The sequence below is a fragment of the Camelus bactrianus genome, chromosome 34 (genome assembly GCF_048773025.1).
Source record: "Camelus bactrianus isolate YW-2024 breed Bactrian camel chromosome 34, ASM4877302v1, whole genome shotgun sequence".
Lineage (NCBI taxonomy): Eukaryota > Metazoa > Chordata > Mammalia > Artiodactyla > Camelidae > Camelus > Camelus bactrianus.
In genome coordinates this window covers 11,422,422-11,440,924 of record NC_133572.1, presented here as the reverse complement: position 1 = coordinate 11,440,924, position 18,503 = coordinate 11,422,422, and the positions used below count along the sequence as shown (strand labels likewise).

The following is an 18,503-nucleotide window of genomic DNA, read 5'->3' as shown; positions in this document are numbered from 1 at the left end:
CCTGTAGGCAAATATTTTAAAAGCTGGACTGTACCACACATTGGTGAGAAAATAGAGTGATGGGAACTCTCATATATTGTGAAATGTATATAACCGTATTGGAAAAGTATTTGGTGTAACCTTGTAAGTCATTGGCTCTAGGTATATGCCCTAGAAGAACCCCTGATATTAGCTTGAATGTACATCAACAGTAGAATAGATAAGTTGAATCTAACTGAGTAATATATAGCAATGAAAATAATTCAAAACCACATAGCATAAGGTAGATAAATCTCAAAAATAATACCGAGTAAAAGATACGGGCACAAAAAGTACATATAGTTTGATTCCATTTAGGTGCATTAAAAAGGAAACGTAAACCTTAAACAGGCGAACCTCATTTAATTGTGCTTCACTTTATTACACTTTACAGATACTGCATTTTTTTTTTTTTTAACAAATCAATGGTTTGTGGCAACCCTGCATTGAGCAAGTCTGTTGGTGGCATTTTTCCAACAGCATTTGCTCACTTCATGTCTTTGTATCACTGTTTGATAATTCTTGAAATATTTCAGACTTTTCATTATTGTTGTATTTGTTATGATGATTCATGATCAGTAATCTTTGATGTTACTATCGTAATTGTTTTGGGGCACCATGAACCTCACCCATATAAGGTGGCAAACTTAACCTATAAATGTTGTGTATGTTCCGACTGCTCTGCTGACTGGCTGTTCCCCCATCTCTCTCATTTCCTCGGGCCACTGTATTCCCTGAGACAACAATTTTGAAATTAGGCCAATTAATAACCCTACAATGGCGTCTAAGTGTTCAAGTGAAAGGAAGAGTTGCATATCTATCACTGTAAATCAAAAGCTAGAAACGATTATGCTTAGTGAGGATGTCATTCGACATTTAGCATGTCAAAAGCTGAGACACACCAGAAACGAGGCCTCTGGCACCAGTTATTAGGCAAGTTGTGAATGCAAAGGAAAAGTTCTTGAAGGAAATTAAAAGTGCTATTCCACTGAACACAGGGATGATAAGAATTCGAAATGCCTTACTCTGATAGAGAGAAAGTTGTGGTCTAGATAAAAGATGAAACCAGCCACAACATTCCCTTGAGCCAAAGCATGATCCAGAACAACGCCCTAACTCTTCCAATTCTGTGAAGGCTGAGCAAGGTGAGGAAGCTGCAGAAAAAAGTTGAAGCTAGCAGAGCTTGGTTCATGTGGTTTAAGGAAAGAAGTTGTCTCCATAACATAAAGGTACAAGGTGAAGAAGCAGGTGCTAAGGTAGAAGCTTCAGCAATTTATCCAGAAGATCTAGTTCAGATAATTCATGAAGGTGGCTACACCAAACAACAGGTTTGCAGTGTAGACAAAACAGTCTTCTATTGGAAGAAGATGCCATCTAGGACTTTCATAACTAGAAAGGAGAAGTCAGTGCCTGGTTTCAGACTGATTCTTGTTAGGCATAATGCAGCTGGTGGCTTTAAGTTGATGCCAATGCTCATTTACCATTCTGAAATCCTTGGGCCCTTATAAATTATGCTAAATCTGCTCTACCTGTGCTCTGTAAATGCAGCAAAGCCTGGATGACAGTACATCTGTTTACAACATGGTTTACTGAATATTTTAAGCCCATTGTTGGGACCTACTGCTCAGAAAAAAAGATTCATTTTGAAATATTATGCACCTGGCCATTCAAGAGCCCTGATGGAGATGTACAGTGAGATTAATGTTGTTTTCATATCTGCTGACACAACATCCACTCTGCAGCCCGTGAATCGAGTAATTTTGACTTTCAAGTCTTACTACTTAAGAAATACATTCTGTAAGGCTCTGGTTGCTGCCATAGATAGTGATTCCTCTGATGGATCTGGGTAAAGTCAATCGAAAACTTTCCAGAAATGATTCACCATTCTAGATGCCATTAAGAACACTCAGGGTAAGAGGTCAGAATATCAACATTCACAGGAGTTTGGAAGAAGTTGATTCCAACCCTTATGGCTGACTTTGAAGAGTTCAAGACTTCAGTGGAGGAAGTAGCTGCAGATGTGGTAGAAATAACAAGAGAACAAGAGTGAGAAATGGAGCTTGAAGATGGAAATAAATTGTTGCAATCTCGTGATAAAACCTGAACAAATGAGGAGTTAATTCTTATGGGTGAACCAAGAAAGTGGTTTCTTGAGATGGAATCTACTCCTGGTGAAGATGCTGTGAAGATTGTTGAAATGACAGCAAAAGATCTGGAATATTAAATAAACTTCGTTGATAGAGCAGTGGTAGACTTTGAGAGCTTGACTCCAGTTTGGAAAGAAGTCATCCTGTGGGTAAAATGCTATCAAACAGCATCTCATGCCACAAAGAAATCATTCATGGAAGGAAGAGTCAGTTCATGTGGCGAACTTCATTGGTGTCTCATCTTAAGAAATTGCCACAGCCACTGCAACTTTTAGCAAACACCACCCTATCTGACAGCAGCCGTCAACATCAAGGCAGGACCTCCGTCAGCAAAGATTACAACTCACTGAAGGCTCAGATGATGCTGGGCATTTTTTTCTTTTTAGCAATAAAGTATTTTTTTAATTGTGGTATGTACACTGTGTTTCTTAAAGACATAGTGATGTTACATACCTAATAGACTACAGTATAATGTAAATATAACATATGCACTAGAAAGCCAAAAAATTCATGCCACTCACTCTATTGCCACATGTGCTCTATTGTGGTGGTGTGGAACTGAACTTGAGACATCTTTGAGGTGTGCTTGTGTTGCTAATGGGTGCATACATTGGTGGTGAAATGGTAAAATTCTTTTCACCACAGGATACCTCTTATGTAGAAGTAAAGAGAAGTGGCGTACAGGCAGACCCTATGATACTGGCAATATTTTGTACCACACTTATTGTGTAATAAGATTGCTTGCTCTGTTCTTCTTCTTTAACTTGTGTGTGTGTGTGTTCTTCATGAATTATTTAATTTACTGCACAAATCTCAAAGCATCAGATCATGTTATTCCTTTCACAAAACCCTTCAACTCTTTATGTTTCACTAGGAATGCAGATTATGTTGGCTAATGTTTATCGTCCTTAATAAAGATCTGCTTTCATTTTTCCGTCTTCAAGTGTGGCAGTGTTCTATGCATAGGTTTGACTTTTAATAGTTTCATCTGCCCTGTATTTCTGTTAAGGAAGGTTCCAATTCAGCAGTGGTGTTTTATTTTCCTTGTGACCTGATTTCATATCCTTCATCTCCTTGACTTCTCCTTTGTGACCCTTCAACTGGTCCTTGTTACTTATTCTTTTTATCCTATTTTCTTCTTACGGTTTTTTTTTGCTCCTTTCCCACCTCTTTTTATATTCTCTTTTGAATGCAAATCAGTTTTATGACATTTTTCTTGTGGATCCTGTACAATCCTCTACTTTAGTAATAGTATTAAACATAGTAACTCTAATAGCAATAAAATGACACTTGTACTTATGTTTTCTGAACATTTTTTATCTTCTAGCCACTATATAATATTAAGTACATTACATCTACTGTTTCATAAATTTTTTTAAAATATCATTACATTATGTTTATTATCTTCGTTCTAGTGGTGAATATATAAACTCAAGGACGGTTGAATGAAAACTTCCCTAGTGTCAGAGGGTTGGCACATACATCTACCTGACTTTGCAATCTCTGCTTCTAAATTCTGTCTTTGCTGCCACTTGGTTTAAACTATGTTTGATACTGGAACTTCTGAAAATCCCACAATAGATCTGCTTGTTACTAAGAAAGCTTCAGCTCTAAAACCCCAAGCTGTATAAGATCCCTGTGTGCTCCCTTTCTTTCTCCTTATGTGTGGAACTTTCAGTCTCTGTCTAGAAGCCGCATTTCGTTGGATTTTGATCTTGAGGAGAGGAAAGTGTGGGGTAAGTATTATTCGGTCTTCCTCATTGAGTTACTTACACCTGAATAATAGAGCTGCCATATTCTTCTGGTTATCTAGTTGGTATAGCCCCTGAGTCATGGACTTGATGCTAAAGGATGTGGAGGCTTTTAGCTCTTTTTCATGTTTCATGAAGCTAAACTACACTTCGAAGCATGAATAGATTTTTCTCAATCCAGATCCATCTGGTTTACAATTAGTTCATCAGTCACCAGATCCTCGTGTAAGTTTGTCATTGGTGGTAGGGATTGCTAACTTTCTCCAAAAGTTTAAATTAAAATTTTGGAGGCAATGCACTCGAGGCTACTAGAAAGCAGCAACTTTGAATTGGAAGCTGATTCTTTCGCCTGGACTGAAATCTGGTTTTGCACCTCTTTGTCCTGCGGCTACACCCCTCTATGTGTGATTATGCTGTCTTTCCAACTGGATCATCAGCTGCTTCAGAGCACGGTTCTGACTTTGCTTTCTCTTGATTCCAGTAAGTAAATGGTTCAGTAATTTGTATTAAATAACACCTTAGGGGAGAATTCTTTCTCTTTCTTCTATTCTTCATTTCTCTGAAATGTTAGAGATGAATTTAGAATACAGAATGAATACAGAAAATATTCCTTACCTAATAGTAGAATAGAAGAGAGGGAAAAAAAAATGTCCAGAGGAAAAGCTCTATGTAAATTACTTACAAAATGAGCCACGTAACAAACAAAATAGTTAGGATGCCCCATCTGAAATAAGTCAAGTCTAAAATATGTTAGCAAATGCTAAGGAAATAAAATACTTGGAAATATAACTTACCCATGTTATTCAATAATATTCATGGCATATTTATTCAGCCTGCTTGCTTGTTATTTTTTCAAATCATGTAATAATCCAAATTTCAGAAATATAAAAAAAATTCTTCAAATTGATACTGTTTTCAGCGTTAATGAAATGCTACTTAATGCACTTGTCAAATAAATAGAAAGTGCAAAATTGTGAATTGATATATCAGTCTGTCCTCACTTCTTAGATATTTAGCTATTGATGCTTCATGGGAAGAATGTCATTTAAAAAGTTCATTGTTTTGGATGGAGTTCAAGTGGAAAGTTGCAGACACTGTGGCCAATTTATAAAATAATTCAGATGTGGGTGATAATAACTATTTGCTGGTGATAATGTAAAGACAGTATTTCTTTGATGATTTGCCAGCTTTTAAGTCATATCGGAAAAGTTGGATTCTTTAAAAAAATGAAAGTGAAAATATTGGAAAATCTTTTAAAGTGAAAATATTGGAGACTTCATATATAAATGATATGATTAAACATCTATGTTTGCAAATTAAGAAATGTTACAGATTCTCAACAATTTGCATATGTGTGTAAGTGTGTGTGTGAAGATATCTGTGATACATGGACAGTACTGAGACATTTAGATAGTTAAAATTCATCCGTAAGTTATGATAACCTCAAAAGTATATCTATGTCCAGTCAAGAGATATAAATGATCTAGGAATGAAGTTATAATGTGCCCTGGGTACCTGGTGAATTTCAAATTCTACACTAGAAAGAGCAACTGTCACAAACAGTAATAATTATGACTTTCATGAGACTTAAAACAATAGAATTGTGAATTCTTTTCACATTCCACATTTTAAACTTCCAGATTCAGGCCAGGCTCAAGAAAGACAAATGGAATTGGAGTGAGAGGATTACACTTTGGGAAGGGACATAAGTTGTGTATTTGTCATCACCTTATCTTTAGATTTGTATGTGGAATTCATGTATGAGTTTGGTACCTACATCAAGAAATACATTATTTACAGAATTCTTTGCTATTTATTATTAGGAATAGTTACTTAAGATCTGTATCCTTTTATATATATCAGGAGTCATTTTTTTAATAGAAAAAGAAGTCCTCACCTGTTTTAAATGCATTCTCTTACCTATACTGTTTTCTGTAATCTTACAATATTTTATCTGTGGAAGACTGATCCTTCCCTGGAGGAACAAGCTATAAGAAATGATCTGCTTGTTGGTGACCACAACTTGGAGGCCCAGTAGGTGACCAAATCTCAGTAGTCTTGCACTGAATCTCTTATTTTCCCCTGCCAACCTAGCTTCTTCTGTCTTCACTATCTTAGTTAATCAATGTCTCCATGCAGTCAGTCAGCAGCCAGGAATTGGGAGGTATTCTAGATACCGTGTTTTTTTGTTGTTCAGAGTCTTTTCACCAAATCATGTAAATTGCACATTTTCACCTGTTATGAATCTGTCCCCTCCTATCCATCCCTCTCGTAGAGTTTTTGTCCATGCCTTCCTCATCTCTTTGGGTTAATGAAATGCTTCTATAATCACCCATCTGTCATTCTACTGCTCTGCATAGTGGCTCCATGTCATCGGCTGATAAATTAGAAAATCATTAAATTGTCCATAAAACGTCCTTAAGATCCTACATAACTTGGTTCCCACTTGCCCCGTTCATCTGGTCTTTTTCCAGGCTCTCACCTTGAACCCTAATTGTAGCCATTCCGAAATTCATACAGTTTCCTAATCAGACTAGGCTGTTTGCTGACTGCGTCTGTTCATGTTGTTCTTTGCTTAAAGTTATCCCTACTCCCCACCTGCCTTCACCACGCCCCTTCTCTGGCTGGCATACTCATTTTTCAACACTTAGATCAAATAATTAAAATTGATAACCCTCTTTTATATGTCTTATATACACATAGGTCTTGCACAGTACCAATGACACTTTATCACACTCATCTATTTACTTGTCTGTTTTGCCATGATAGAATGAAAGCCACTCAAGTGTAGACCCTCTGCATTATTCATCTTTGTATCTTCAGAAACTCGCAAAGTTTAGAAAAAGCGTAGATACTTAATAAATGCTTATTGAATTGATTAATGAAGTTACAAAAGTTAATACCTGGGTTTTCAATAGGTATTTCAAGCTGGAGTCATATTTTTTGATTACTGTTGAGAGACACTGTCTGGGAAGGAAAAAAAAAAGACAACTTTGTTTAAAATTGGGTGGGAAAACTTGTATCGACGTTAGCACATTTATCACAAGTCTTGTTTTGTCCATGATTTTATAGCACACATAGTTTAAAAAAGATTACTGTTGACACAATTTTAAATACCATTTCAGATGGACACCTTATAAACTTTGTGTAATTTGATAAACTACAAATGTATTTGAAAACTTCAGAACACCGAAGAAATCCATGACAACTTAACCAAAACTCTCAAAGACTGTTCATTATATCAAATTACTCTTAATTCAAAATGTAAGTTGCAAAGGGATTCATAAGCAGATAATGGCAAATATATATCAAGAAATGTTCAGTATCCAAGATTTTGCAGTGAATTGCTTTCAGAATTAATGACATATTTATCATAGATAGCATTGTCTTTGATATTAAACCTCTATGTTTCTCTAGTAATTTTGCTTTTTTTCCCCCTAAGCTTCTCTTAATGCTCCAGCTTTATCTGTGCTTCAATGTAATAGATGTGAGTTGAGCAGAGACTTTTCTGGTTTCACTGTTCAAAATTATTGTCCCAAACATTAATGACTTTCCCTTCCTATTTGTCCTGAAAACTCCTGAACTGAATTGAATAATGAGTCATACAACACAAAAGCGCAGTGTTAAAAACACACCAATATAAGAGGGGAGGATATAGCTCAAATGGAAGAGTGCATGCCTAGGGTGTGCAAGGTCCTGGGTTCAATCCCCAGTATCTCCTCTAAAAATAAGTAAATAAATAAATGAACCTAATGGACCCCCCCCCCGCTCCAAAACAAGAAACAAAAAATCACACCAATATATTTTACAGTAGCTACCTTCTCAGCCTTTATTGAACTGTCACTTTAGTTAGTTGGATTCCATCTAACAGTTCAAAGACAAAATGCATAGAATATGTAAAAGTCAGTAGAGGTGTAGGGAAAGAACAGTGAAAGATTTTGCTATTGGAGGATTTTATATCCTAAAATTAAAAAAAACCCAATAATGTACCTACTTCAGCACTCACTTATGTGTGGTATTTAAAATGTAGAACTCATAGAAACAGAACAGATTAGTGGTTCCCAAGGCCTGAGGAGAGAGGGAAATGGGAAGTTGTTGGTTCTGAGACTCAGTATCCACGTGGGGTGAGAGCTTAATTCTGACACTGTCTATCCAGAGATAGGATCAGATTCCACAGGTTAAAGGTTTAGTCCTACAAGATTGCCACCAGCTCCCCAACACACTTCAGACGCCAGTCACAAGCCAAGGTTGCTTCTGACCAACCGGTTATAAATCAGAGGTTCCCAAGGCCCCCTCCTTAGAGTTGTTCACAGAAGTCAGAGAAACATTTTACTTACTAGATTACTAGTTTATTATAAGAGGCTATAACTCAGCATGAACAGAAGATGACAATGTTGCTCACCACCCAGTTCTACAAGGGTTAAGTCACAGCCGACTGCCATTGCCCGCTGACACTGCACCCTGAGAGGTAAACAGTTCGGTGCACACCTCAGGAAGAACACAGTGATCCCAGATTCTCGCATCTTCCCATTAGGAAAGCCCTGAAATCATTAACTTGCAGTATCTGTTCTTTATGATTAGCAGTAATCTTTTGCCAAGATTTATGCCTGACTGCATGTATTTCCTTGCCAAAATTATATATAAGTGGGCTTCTCCCCTACTTCTTTGAAGCAGTTTCTTCAGAGCTCTGAGAGGCTGTTTCCTGGGCTACAGTCCTCAGTAAGACCCTGATTAAACTTAAACTGACCACTCACATGTTGTGTGTCTTTAAGTCAACATCAGAACAGCCAGCATGATGGAAGAGATGCACAGGACAAGGGATGGAGAAAGGACGCAGAGCTTCCATACCCTCTCCAGATTTGCCACTCTGGCAGCACTGCTATGTGTTCACCAACCCAGAAGTTTACAAACTCCATCCTTCTGGGTTTTTATTGAGCTTTATGACAGAGGCAGGATTGATTAAATCATGGCCATTGGCGATTGATTTGACCTCCAACCCCTCTCCTGTCACCAGAGGTCAGGGGTGGGACTGAAAGTTTCAACCCTCTAATCACATGGTTGGCTGCATTGGCGACCAGCCAGCCGAAGTCCTGAATGTTTTCCAAAAGTCGGTCATTAACATAACAAAAGAAAGCTTTATCACACTCAATGCTTTGGAAATTCCAAGGGTTTTGGAAGCTATGAGCCAGGAGCTGTGAACAAAGACTAAATACGTATGAGAAATATATTTTGGTCACCTGAATGACAAAATATGTATTTCTTATAAGTCACAATATCACATTTGGTCAAAGGGTACAACCTTTCAGTTGTAAGATAAATAAGCTCTGGGGATCTAAGGTGCAACATGGTGACTATAATTAAAAATACCATATTGTACACTTGAAAGTTGCTGGGAATAGCACTTTAATGTTCTCACTGTAACAACAATAAAATGGTAATTGTGTGAGTGAAGGAGGTGTTACCTAACTATGGTTAACACTTGGCAGTATATATATGTGTATCAAATCATCATCACATTGTACACCTTAACCACATCCAATGTTTTATGTCTATTATATCTCAATAAAGCTAGAAAAAAAAGAGAAGAAAGTCTACAGTGTCCTTTATGAGGCTGAAAATTTACCTGTATAGATAACATCTGAGAAAGACATAGGGCAGGCAGAAAGCAATGAAGGCGCACTGGCAGAGTTAGACACTTGGTTTTAGTCACAGCTCTGGCATTAAGTATCTGTACGGAGGATAACAGATTTTGAACTTCTGCGTGTTTTAGTTTCCTTGCCAGAAGAGAAGATTCACTGGGAGTTGGGGGTCGTCCTACTGCCCTGGGGCTGGAGGGAAGGGATGGACAAATTAGGTTTTGAGGCTGGCCTGTCCCTGCCAGGTTTCCCCCACTCTTCAGGGCAGCAGAGGTTTTGCTTTACCCGCATTTAACCCTGTGAGCATCGGTACTGCACAGTGGGCCAGGCCACCAGACCTCTGTGAGCAGCCAGGCAGTGGCGGGGTGACATCGGAGCAGGATGAAAACTGCCTTGCTGAACCATCTTCTCACAGCCTCCTCTGTCTCTCTGTGCCCCAGGTAGTAGCCACCTCCAAGTCACAGCCTTCCACCCAACAGTTCACAGCAGTTCTCTGTCTCCCAGGGATTCCCAGCTTCTTAAAAAATTTGTCAGATTTGATGTTTCTCTCTGCATCTGTTGTGGTGGTGGTAGTGATTGTTTTATAAATTTATTTTGTAATACAGCCTTTGTTAATATGCTGTCCCGGTGGGAACCTATCTGATCCATGAAATTAGCAATAGAATAAAAATTTGGATTAAGTTATATCGAAAGCTCTCCCTAGTCCTACCCGTCCTATGATTTTATGGTATGAGGTTGAAAATTTTGGGCGGGTGGGAGGAGGACACAGAAAAGAAAAAAATAAAAGAAAGACAGTAATTTAATGAAAGAATATGGCCTTTGAGGATTTCAGACAGCCCTGATTTCAGTCCTGCTAACAACCTGAGTGGCCGGCCATAGGCAAGTTAGTTAGCCTTCCAAAACCTAAGTTTCCTTGATTCTGAAGTAAGATAATATATATTGTTACAGGGCTATAGGGAGAATTAGATGAGATAATGTATATAAAATGCATTAGAACTCCAGGAAGTGATAGCTATTATTAATAGTCACTAAGACCAATTTTAACTTATTTTTATATCAGACTTTGCTTTAGAGATTTATGATACGTACCTCCCACCCTCCATTTTTTCACTCATTCAGCTCAGAACAGCATTAATTGCAGATAAATGCATACTGCAGCCCTGATACCCTCCCAGGCAAGTCTCCTGAGAGGTCTGTTCTTTCAGATAATACATGTATACACTTAGATATCAGAATCAATTAGGGTATGTTCACTTGCTGTCACTTGAATTTTCCAATTTGAATTCACACTCCTCTGTTTATAATATACCAATTATTTTCAGGGAGTTTCAGAAAGGAATTTAAAGCAGGAGATGGTGACTTTCAAAGTATGGAAATTCAGTTATACAAAGAGCTTAGTGACGCATGTACAATCAAATTTACAAAATGAATGAGAAAAAAAAAAACCTTGAAAATGTAATAACCGGTAGCAGAGAGATTTTTAAATGAATGTTAGATTGTTCTGGAAGGTGTTAGCGGCTCTTCAAATGTAGCTGAATAGCTGTGAAGAATAGATAATTATTAACAGAATTTGCCAAAAGGAGATATCTATTAAATGTACAATAGCTTCCATAGTACTAGTGAAAGGAGAGTTTTTACAATCAACTGGAAAATATTGTGATTTGGCATTTGAGAACTCAGTCGGAAAGTTGGCTTAGAACAGAAATAAAATATCTTACCTGGATACTTTCCAAATGTGCATATATTCTAGAAGTTGGTTCAGATAAAACTGACTGTGGTCATCTTCATGCTGTAGACAGCAGAATATATTAATATTTATAGAGTGAATAGGAATGAAACCAGATAAAAATAGATTCGTAGCTTCCTGCTGTCATTTTATTCACCTCTTTAGATAACCCTCATTCATCATTTTAATACTTCGTTTTAAAGACCTTACAAGACTCTCCTTAACTGTGTAAGCATTCTTTTCAAAAGTAGAACATGTAACTGAGCTTTGGTTAAGGATAAACCCCAAGGACAGTTGAAAAACATCCTGCCATCACCAAGGTCAAACGTTAACTTCTCCCAGCAGGGAGGCAGATTTCAGACACCAGTTCTCCCACATGCACTCACGTTTTCTTTACATTTAGGCCACGGGTGCCCTGGCAGTATAAGACTTGACAGCTTGCCAGATCGCCCGGCAGACACAGAATGAACTCCATTTTTCAGCTTTTGCGTATCTTGCCACCAAAACGTCAGTGTAAGAGAACTTAACGTTTCACGAACATTAAGTTGTGATAATGAATGACAACTACTGATAGGTATAAATTCTAGGAGCTATCAGATGGCATTGTATTTTCCTCCAAGATGAGGAGAAACTACTCCTCCAAAAATATCAGTCCTCTGGTCCATGTATATGCATTTCCGCTCACGCTCACGTCTTAACTTCTTGATTAGCTCTTCCAGGAAAACCCTATGCAAGTCTGCAGTATTCTCCATTGTAATTGCACTCCTTCACCACACAATGGCGCTAAGCCTGAGAGCTGACAAGTCTCAATGCCTGGGGTGCATGTAGTAATCTTGTATGTCAGTACACACACCATCTATTTTTAAAACTACATATTAGAGTTTATGACAGAAGACATCAGAAGGAAAACCTTTACACAGTTTAAGGTCAAAGGTAAATTAATTTTTATATTGGGTGGTTTCGAGAGGAAGAAGAAAGAAGCTAAGTTACACGTAAACAATAAGGTCATCACTGTACTACAACACCTTGAGTGCATGCTATTAGAAAGGAACACTTTGTAGAAATGCTAAGGAACTTGAAAACAGAAGGCTTATTCTCTAGGAATGTACGTCTAGAGTCACTGAATGATGAAATCTGAAAGTGTGATAGTGGTTAAGACATTTTTCTTCTGCAACAGAGAAAGCTCAACTCTAGGCATGGAAAAGACAGCAGAAAGGAAGAGAAAATGGAAAGTTAAAAGCAGAGCCAAAAGAGAGATAGTAAGATGTGAACTGTAATGTTAGGCATTTGCCTTCTTTCAGAAGCTAAAGCAAAGCAACATATAGATACTATGACTTATTTGCATCTTTCTGAATAGCATAATCATATTTATTTAAAAACCACTCTACTTGGCTTCCAGAGATACTTTTTAGGGGAAAATTGGCCTTTGTCATATAGCCACTTACAAGAAAAAAAATTTTATTTAAAGGATCTCAAAATGTTGGAGGAAAGTCTGAGCAGTTGTCCATGGAATATATTGTGCAGTTTTACTTTTCTGCAAAGCTGAAGGTCATACCCTTGTTAAGAAAAATATGAAGGTATTTTTTTCCTTTTTCCGTACAAAAGTTTATTGCTGTTAATGTCCTGTGAATATTTCCTTGAGCTAGAAAGAAATCTTAATTTTATGATTTAATATTTACAATGTTGGCAATACTTTTGATCAAATTTGAGAGAGAGAAAGGCAAAACAATTTTTTTTAAAGTCTCAGCCATTCACATCACATCTAATCATGATGGAGATTTAAAATTTTTGAAATCTAAAATGATTTCTAAAGACTGTCAACTGAGGGGAGGAGTGGTAGAGTGCGTGCTTAGCATGCACAAGGTCCTGGGTTCAATCCCCAGTACCTCCATTAGGGAAAAAAACTATATCCCCCCCCAAAAAATATTAAAAAAAGACTGTCAGCCTGTTTTATGAATAATCTTGTACAACATGAATAAAATCACCATATATCAGTATAATAAAAGCCAATTTAAAATAGGAAAGCCATCTGAGATGTACTGAGTTTTGCAATGCCTTTTACAATTAGAAAACGCTAAAATAGCTATTGAAAGGTGTTGGTGTCAATAAATTTAATAGAATGATAGTAATCATTATATTCCTAATATTATATAAAAATAATATTATCAAGTTAATTTTATGTTGTTTTACTAGAAAGAAGATTTAATTGTTCATAAATATTTAGCTTACAGCTAAAATTATGAAAATCATAGGGAATTTTGAAACCACTTTAAATAATAGAATTAAGAGAGGAGACTGTTTACCATTCCCTTAGCATGGATTCATAAAAGAAAAAAATCATGGCTCATTTATTTTAAATATAGCAATTCAGATCATGAAAAAGGGTCACAAGTTGCTAAATTGTCTCAGTTATGTTAAATTAATCAGCATACCATATCCATTCCTGAAAGGAGATTCTGTAAAACAAGACAGTTATCTTTTTATTTTTGTTTTGTTAAATGTAGGGTTTTCAATTAGAATGGTAATTTAACCTACTCTATGGGTATTAAAAATTTACAACAAAAAGTGTGATACATCAGACTGCAACATATACACCATTTAGACATAACACACTGATGTCCATAGTCCTCAATATTTTCAATATCATAAGTACATTTTTGAAATGTTTGTGTCTCTACTAACATTAATATAGTTTCAGAGTTTTTAATAGTAAAAAGACTAAAATATCATATAGTGTAACATCCTATTATTTTTGCTATTTGACTATTACTAGTACATAATAAAAAATTCAGTACATATAAAGCACTGATAACAGTGTCTGGCACCTTACTTTATATGGTTAATTCACTGAATACCGATCATGCCCCAGACTTTGGGGCATATGGGTAAAACTGCGGAAAACAAAACAAAATAAAAAATATATAAAGCCACAATTCTGAGTAATTGCTCTGAAACTGACATCTATAACTTTTGAATGTAGCCCACAAGTTCTAAGTGTCTGTCATATAAAATGGTAGCATAAGGTATGTGGAGAATCACTGACTGGGCTCAAATCCAAGGTCCTCTGCTTGCCAGTTCCATGAACGTGGCCTGAGGAAAGTCAAGAGTTCCCTGGGATTCAGTGTCCTTATTTTTAATTATATTGGGCACGTGGAATTGTTGTAAAGATTAAATATGATAGAAATGTTAAGTTTCTAGATGTAAAGTATACGCTCGATACGTATGATACCAAAGTAGTGGAGTTAACATGCATTTAAGAATAGAACTTCACTTACACAAAACTGAAATGTTAGCGATTTGTCAGTTACTACCAGTAGGATAACTTTTTTTTTAAGCAATATGTAACTTCTAAACACGAGTAGAAATTAGAGTCATACATTTTCTCTTCCCCTCTGTTGAAGTGAAACATGGTGATTTCAATGTTTTCATCAACACTGAGAACAATTTGAAGACTCTTAGGCTTATTAATATTGAGGGAATTAGTTGTACTTTATGATGTTTCTTTGTAGAGGTTTCAGATGCAAAGCCCTGGAGCTGTCAACACCAGCTGAGCGGGGTACCAGTTCCAAAAGATATTTCTAAACAACTCTCTTTTGGCCTCATTATGTTATGTTCCACATAGAAATATTGCAACCTAATGCACCACCTGACAACTTTTTATGATGAATCACCTCAGACTAGGAAAAAAGAGTCATGCACTGGAAATCTGTTATCTGATGTAAATGACAGGGTGATGAGATTTTTGCTTAAAGCAGGTAATTGGAAGATTCTACAGATAAAAAAACTGCCGAAATATCAAAGTTCACTGCATACTGTGCAATTTGGGTTTGAAACAACTCAAGACATCACACAGGGAATAAAATTTATATCTAACAGCATGAAACTATGTCATTAAAGTACAGTAATCCCTTTCTAGGTAGTTTTATTATATTTATTATGAATATTAATCTGTCCTGATCAAAACTGTGTTGACACCTGCATTTTCAATTAAAAACAAGAGTTGTGTTATTTTTCTTCCTTCTGTGGTTTCTCCTTCACGTTTTCTATTTCATTCACTTCCTAGTGGATTCATAGATAGTATGAATAGGATAACAGTAGTAAGTTTCTTATAAATGATTTTTCAAGAGAATAATTGATTTATTATACTGAGGTTATAGTGATGTGTTCATGTAATTACTTCAGTCCAAATTGTTAACAGACATATAGATAAATATTTTACTATGTTTTAATAAATACACTCAAATGAAAATGTATTCATTAATCTGTGTAATTCCAAAATTACACATTCCAAAGTTGGGAATATCATCCTTAAAATAATCCATTTGCTAATTGGAACCAATGCTAAGAAAGTCTTACCTTTCGAGATAGCTTTCCTGGAGCTTCCCTCTTTTTCTGTAGATTAAGTTGAATAACAGATTTGTTTTTCTGAAATATTCTGTGGCTCCCCAAATAATGATCACTGAAGGAGAAAAAAAATGAACACAGTCACTTCATCCCATGATACCCTCAAGTGTATGTTTTCCTCCCTGACTTCATTTCTTCTTATTTTTGGAACTTAGTCTGATAAAAATTGTATGCACACACACATATGCACATATATATTCCTAGTTTTATATCTGTCTGTCTATCAATTTCATACACACACACACACACACACACACACATATCTCTCCACATTCAGTGTTGACAAGATATTACACTTATTTTCAAAGCATATGTTAGGAAATGATTAGACACATTTTGAACAGACAAGAAGAATACTTAATATATCTGAAGTTAGTTTTACTCAGCTGTCTCAAAGCTGAGAACAATTAATTGATGCCACAAAGTGTACATGGTTAACCACTGTGTCATGGAAACAGCAGTATGGTAGAAATGTCATGGGCTTTATGGACAGATTTATTAGCTTCCTGGCCTTAGGCCAGTTGAACTATCTGAAACTCAATGTTTTCTTTCTTAGAGTCGGGATATTAATGTCTACATCAAAGGTTTGACAAGCAGATTAAACAAAAAATATTCCTACACATTTCAGAAATTTCTGGGGGAGGGTATAGCTCAGTGGTAGAGTGCTTGCTTAGCATGCACAAGGTCCTGGGTTCAATCCCCAGTACCTCCATTAAAATGAATAAATAAATAAATAAATAAATCTAATTACCACCCCACCCCACCCCCCAGTTTAAAAAAAAAAAAAAGAAATTTCTAATGGTACAATTTTCTTTTCTTTTCCTTCCTTCCTTTCTCTCTTACTTTCTTTCTGTCTCCCTCCCTCCTTTCCTTCCTTTCTATCTCTCTCTCTCTCTCAATATTTCCTAATTACAAATTAAATGATGAGCACAGTAAGTTACTGATTCATAACGTATTGTTTTGAATTCAACTGATTGCACTTTTAAATGAAGGGCTTTTATTATATGATCTCCTTTACAGCTTTAAATTTTGATATCGCTAGTGACTCTGAGTCATTACAAAGGATAAATTATGTTAATGTAGCACTTTATTTAAGGACCTTGGTCAAATATATGAAGGATTTCAGGAGAAAAAAACACTTGTATTAAAAATTTGGCCGTGAAACTAACACATTATAAATCAACTATGTTTCAATAAAAAAAATTGGGGCTCTTAAGAGGATATATTCTTTTATCTGGAAAATTCATTAAATATTTGGAACTTACTAGTCCCAGCAATGTCAGACAAATAGAGCGTTGCTCTCTTGATAACTGCTGTATTCTCTGTAAATGTTCTTATTCTGACAGTTGCTATTTTTTAAGAAAACCCAGCACCGATCCACCCACCAAAATGGTGAATATTGGTGTTCACAGCATGTTTTTCCCCTCCTATTAACCTTTCCTCTTGTTACTCTAACCTAGATTCCCATGCCACTGCCATCCACAGTGCTTTTGTATCGTTCCTTGGGGTATTTCTACTGCTCGTCTAGACATAAGGCATGGCCAGTGTATTCCTTGAGTTCCTGGAATCACTGATTCCTGCCTTCCTCCAGGGGCCGTTCTCATATTCTGTCACATATACTCAAGTTCCTTTCCTTCCACCTCCCCTGACCCCAGCTCTCCTTTCCACGCTGAGAGTTCTGTTTTCCTGTTCCTATTCGGCAACCACTTTAAGAGTAGTGACCCACTTTGCTCTCAAAGCTTACTTTCCTCAGTGTGTTGAAGTCTGGACCCTGGACCCCTGTCCAGTGAATTCAACCTCTGATATGGCTACTGCTGTCTTGGACTGACTTTACTTCACTCACCTGTATGTATATCCCTTACTGGGGTTGCCAGATAAAATAGATGTCCAGTATATATGAATTTCACATAACAGTTAATAAAACTTTTTATTATAAGTATGTTTCATGTAATATTTGATACCTACTTATATTAAAAAAATTGGAATTTTTGAAATTCAAATTTAACTGAACATCTTATATTTTTATTTGCTAAATTTTATTTTATTTATTTCTCCTTTCTAAAGTTCTTCCCTTATCTTTGCCTCACTGTGTGTGTGTGTGTGTGTGTGTGTGTGTGTGTGTATGGTAGGGTCTGGGTAATTATCAGATTTTGTAGAGAATTTTTTCCCTATAAATTTTCTCTTTTTTATAGCTGCATTATAGAAATATATTTTTAGGGAAAACATTAGAATTGTACTAAATTGTATAAAACAAAACAAAATTTTTAAATTATTTCTTTCTCTTTTTCCAAAATAACAATTACCAAGAGTTTATTGCACTTTTTTTGTAGGCCAAAATAAAAGGCCAATCACACTTACATTTATATTAAGAATGAGGTCATTTTATTTTAGCTGTCTCTAACCTATAGCTGAATTTCTTTTAACTTGTTTTCTGTGACTTTGCTTCTTAATCAGAAAATTTAAACTGTTCCACTCATAGCAATGCCATTTGCTATGTTATTGTAGGTTTATATTAACCATATTTGTTATTTAAATTTTTTCCTTTTTCTGTGATTATTTGAATCTTCTTTGCATCTCTTTATTTCTCTATTTATCTTTAGAGGCTTGGGGACATAAATATATTTTGATTTTCCATTGGTTGCCTAATATTTTTAAGGAAAACATATCTTAAATCTTTTCCATTTCAACCTCAACTCAGTCATTATTTAGATCACACTATCAAAGAAAGCTTAGAGCTTAATATGACTTCAGTTTAGCTCTCTTTCATTACACAACAGTTGTCCAAGTAGAGATCATTTCAAATTTTGTTTCCAGATTCTTT

General features: G+C 36.1%; 1 protein-coding gene across 4 annotated transcripts in view; it reads right to left on the bottom strand.

Annotated features, from left to right (window-relative positions):
• Nucleotides 1-18,503, bottom strand: part of PIK3C2G (phosphatidylinositol-4-phosphate 3-kinase catalytic subunit type 2 gamma) — a 266,594-nt gene that overhangs the window by 210,158 nt on the left and 37,933 nt on the right. For all 4 annotated transcript variants that reach the window (XR_006721857.2, XM_010946489.3, XM_045510287.2 and 1 more), the window contains exons 6-8: nucleotides 15,635-15,737; nucleotides 11,271-11,341; nucleotides 6,820-6,883 (exon numbers count right to left, since the gene is read on the bottom strand). Coding sequence is in view for 3 of the 4 variants with exons in the window: in XM_010946489.3 (XP_010944791.2) it covers nucleotides 6,820-6,883; nucleotides 11,271-11,341; nucleotides 15,635-15,737 (238 nt within the window). In the remaining variant the exon portion in view is untranslated. The remainder of the gene's footprint in view (nucleotides 1-6,819; nucleotides 6,884-11,270; nucleotides 11,342-15,634; nucleotides 15,738-18,503) is intronic.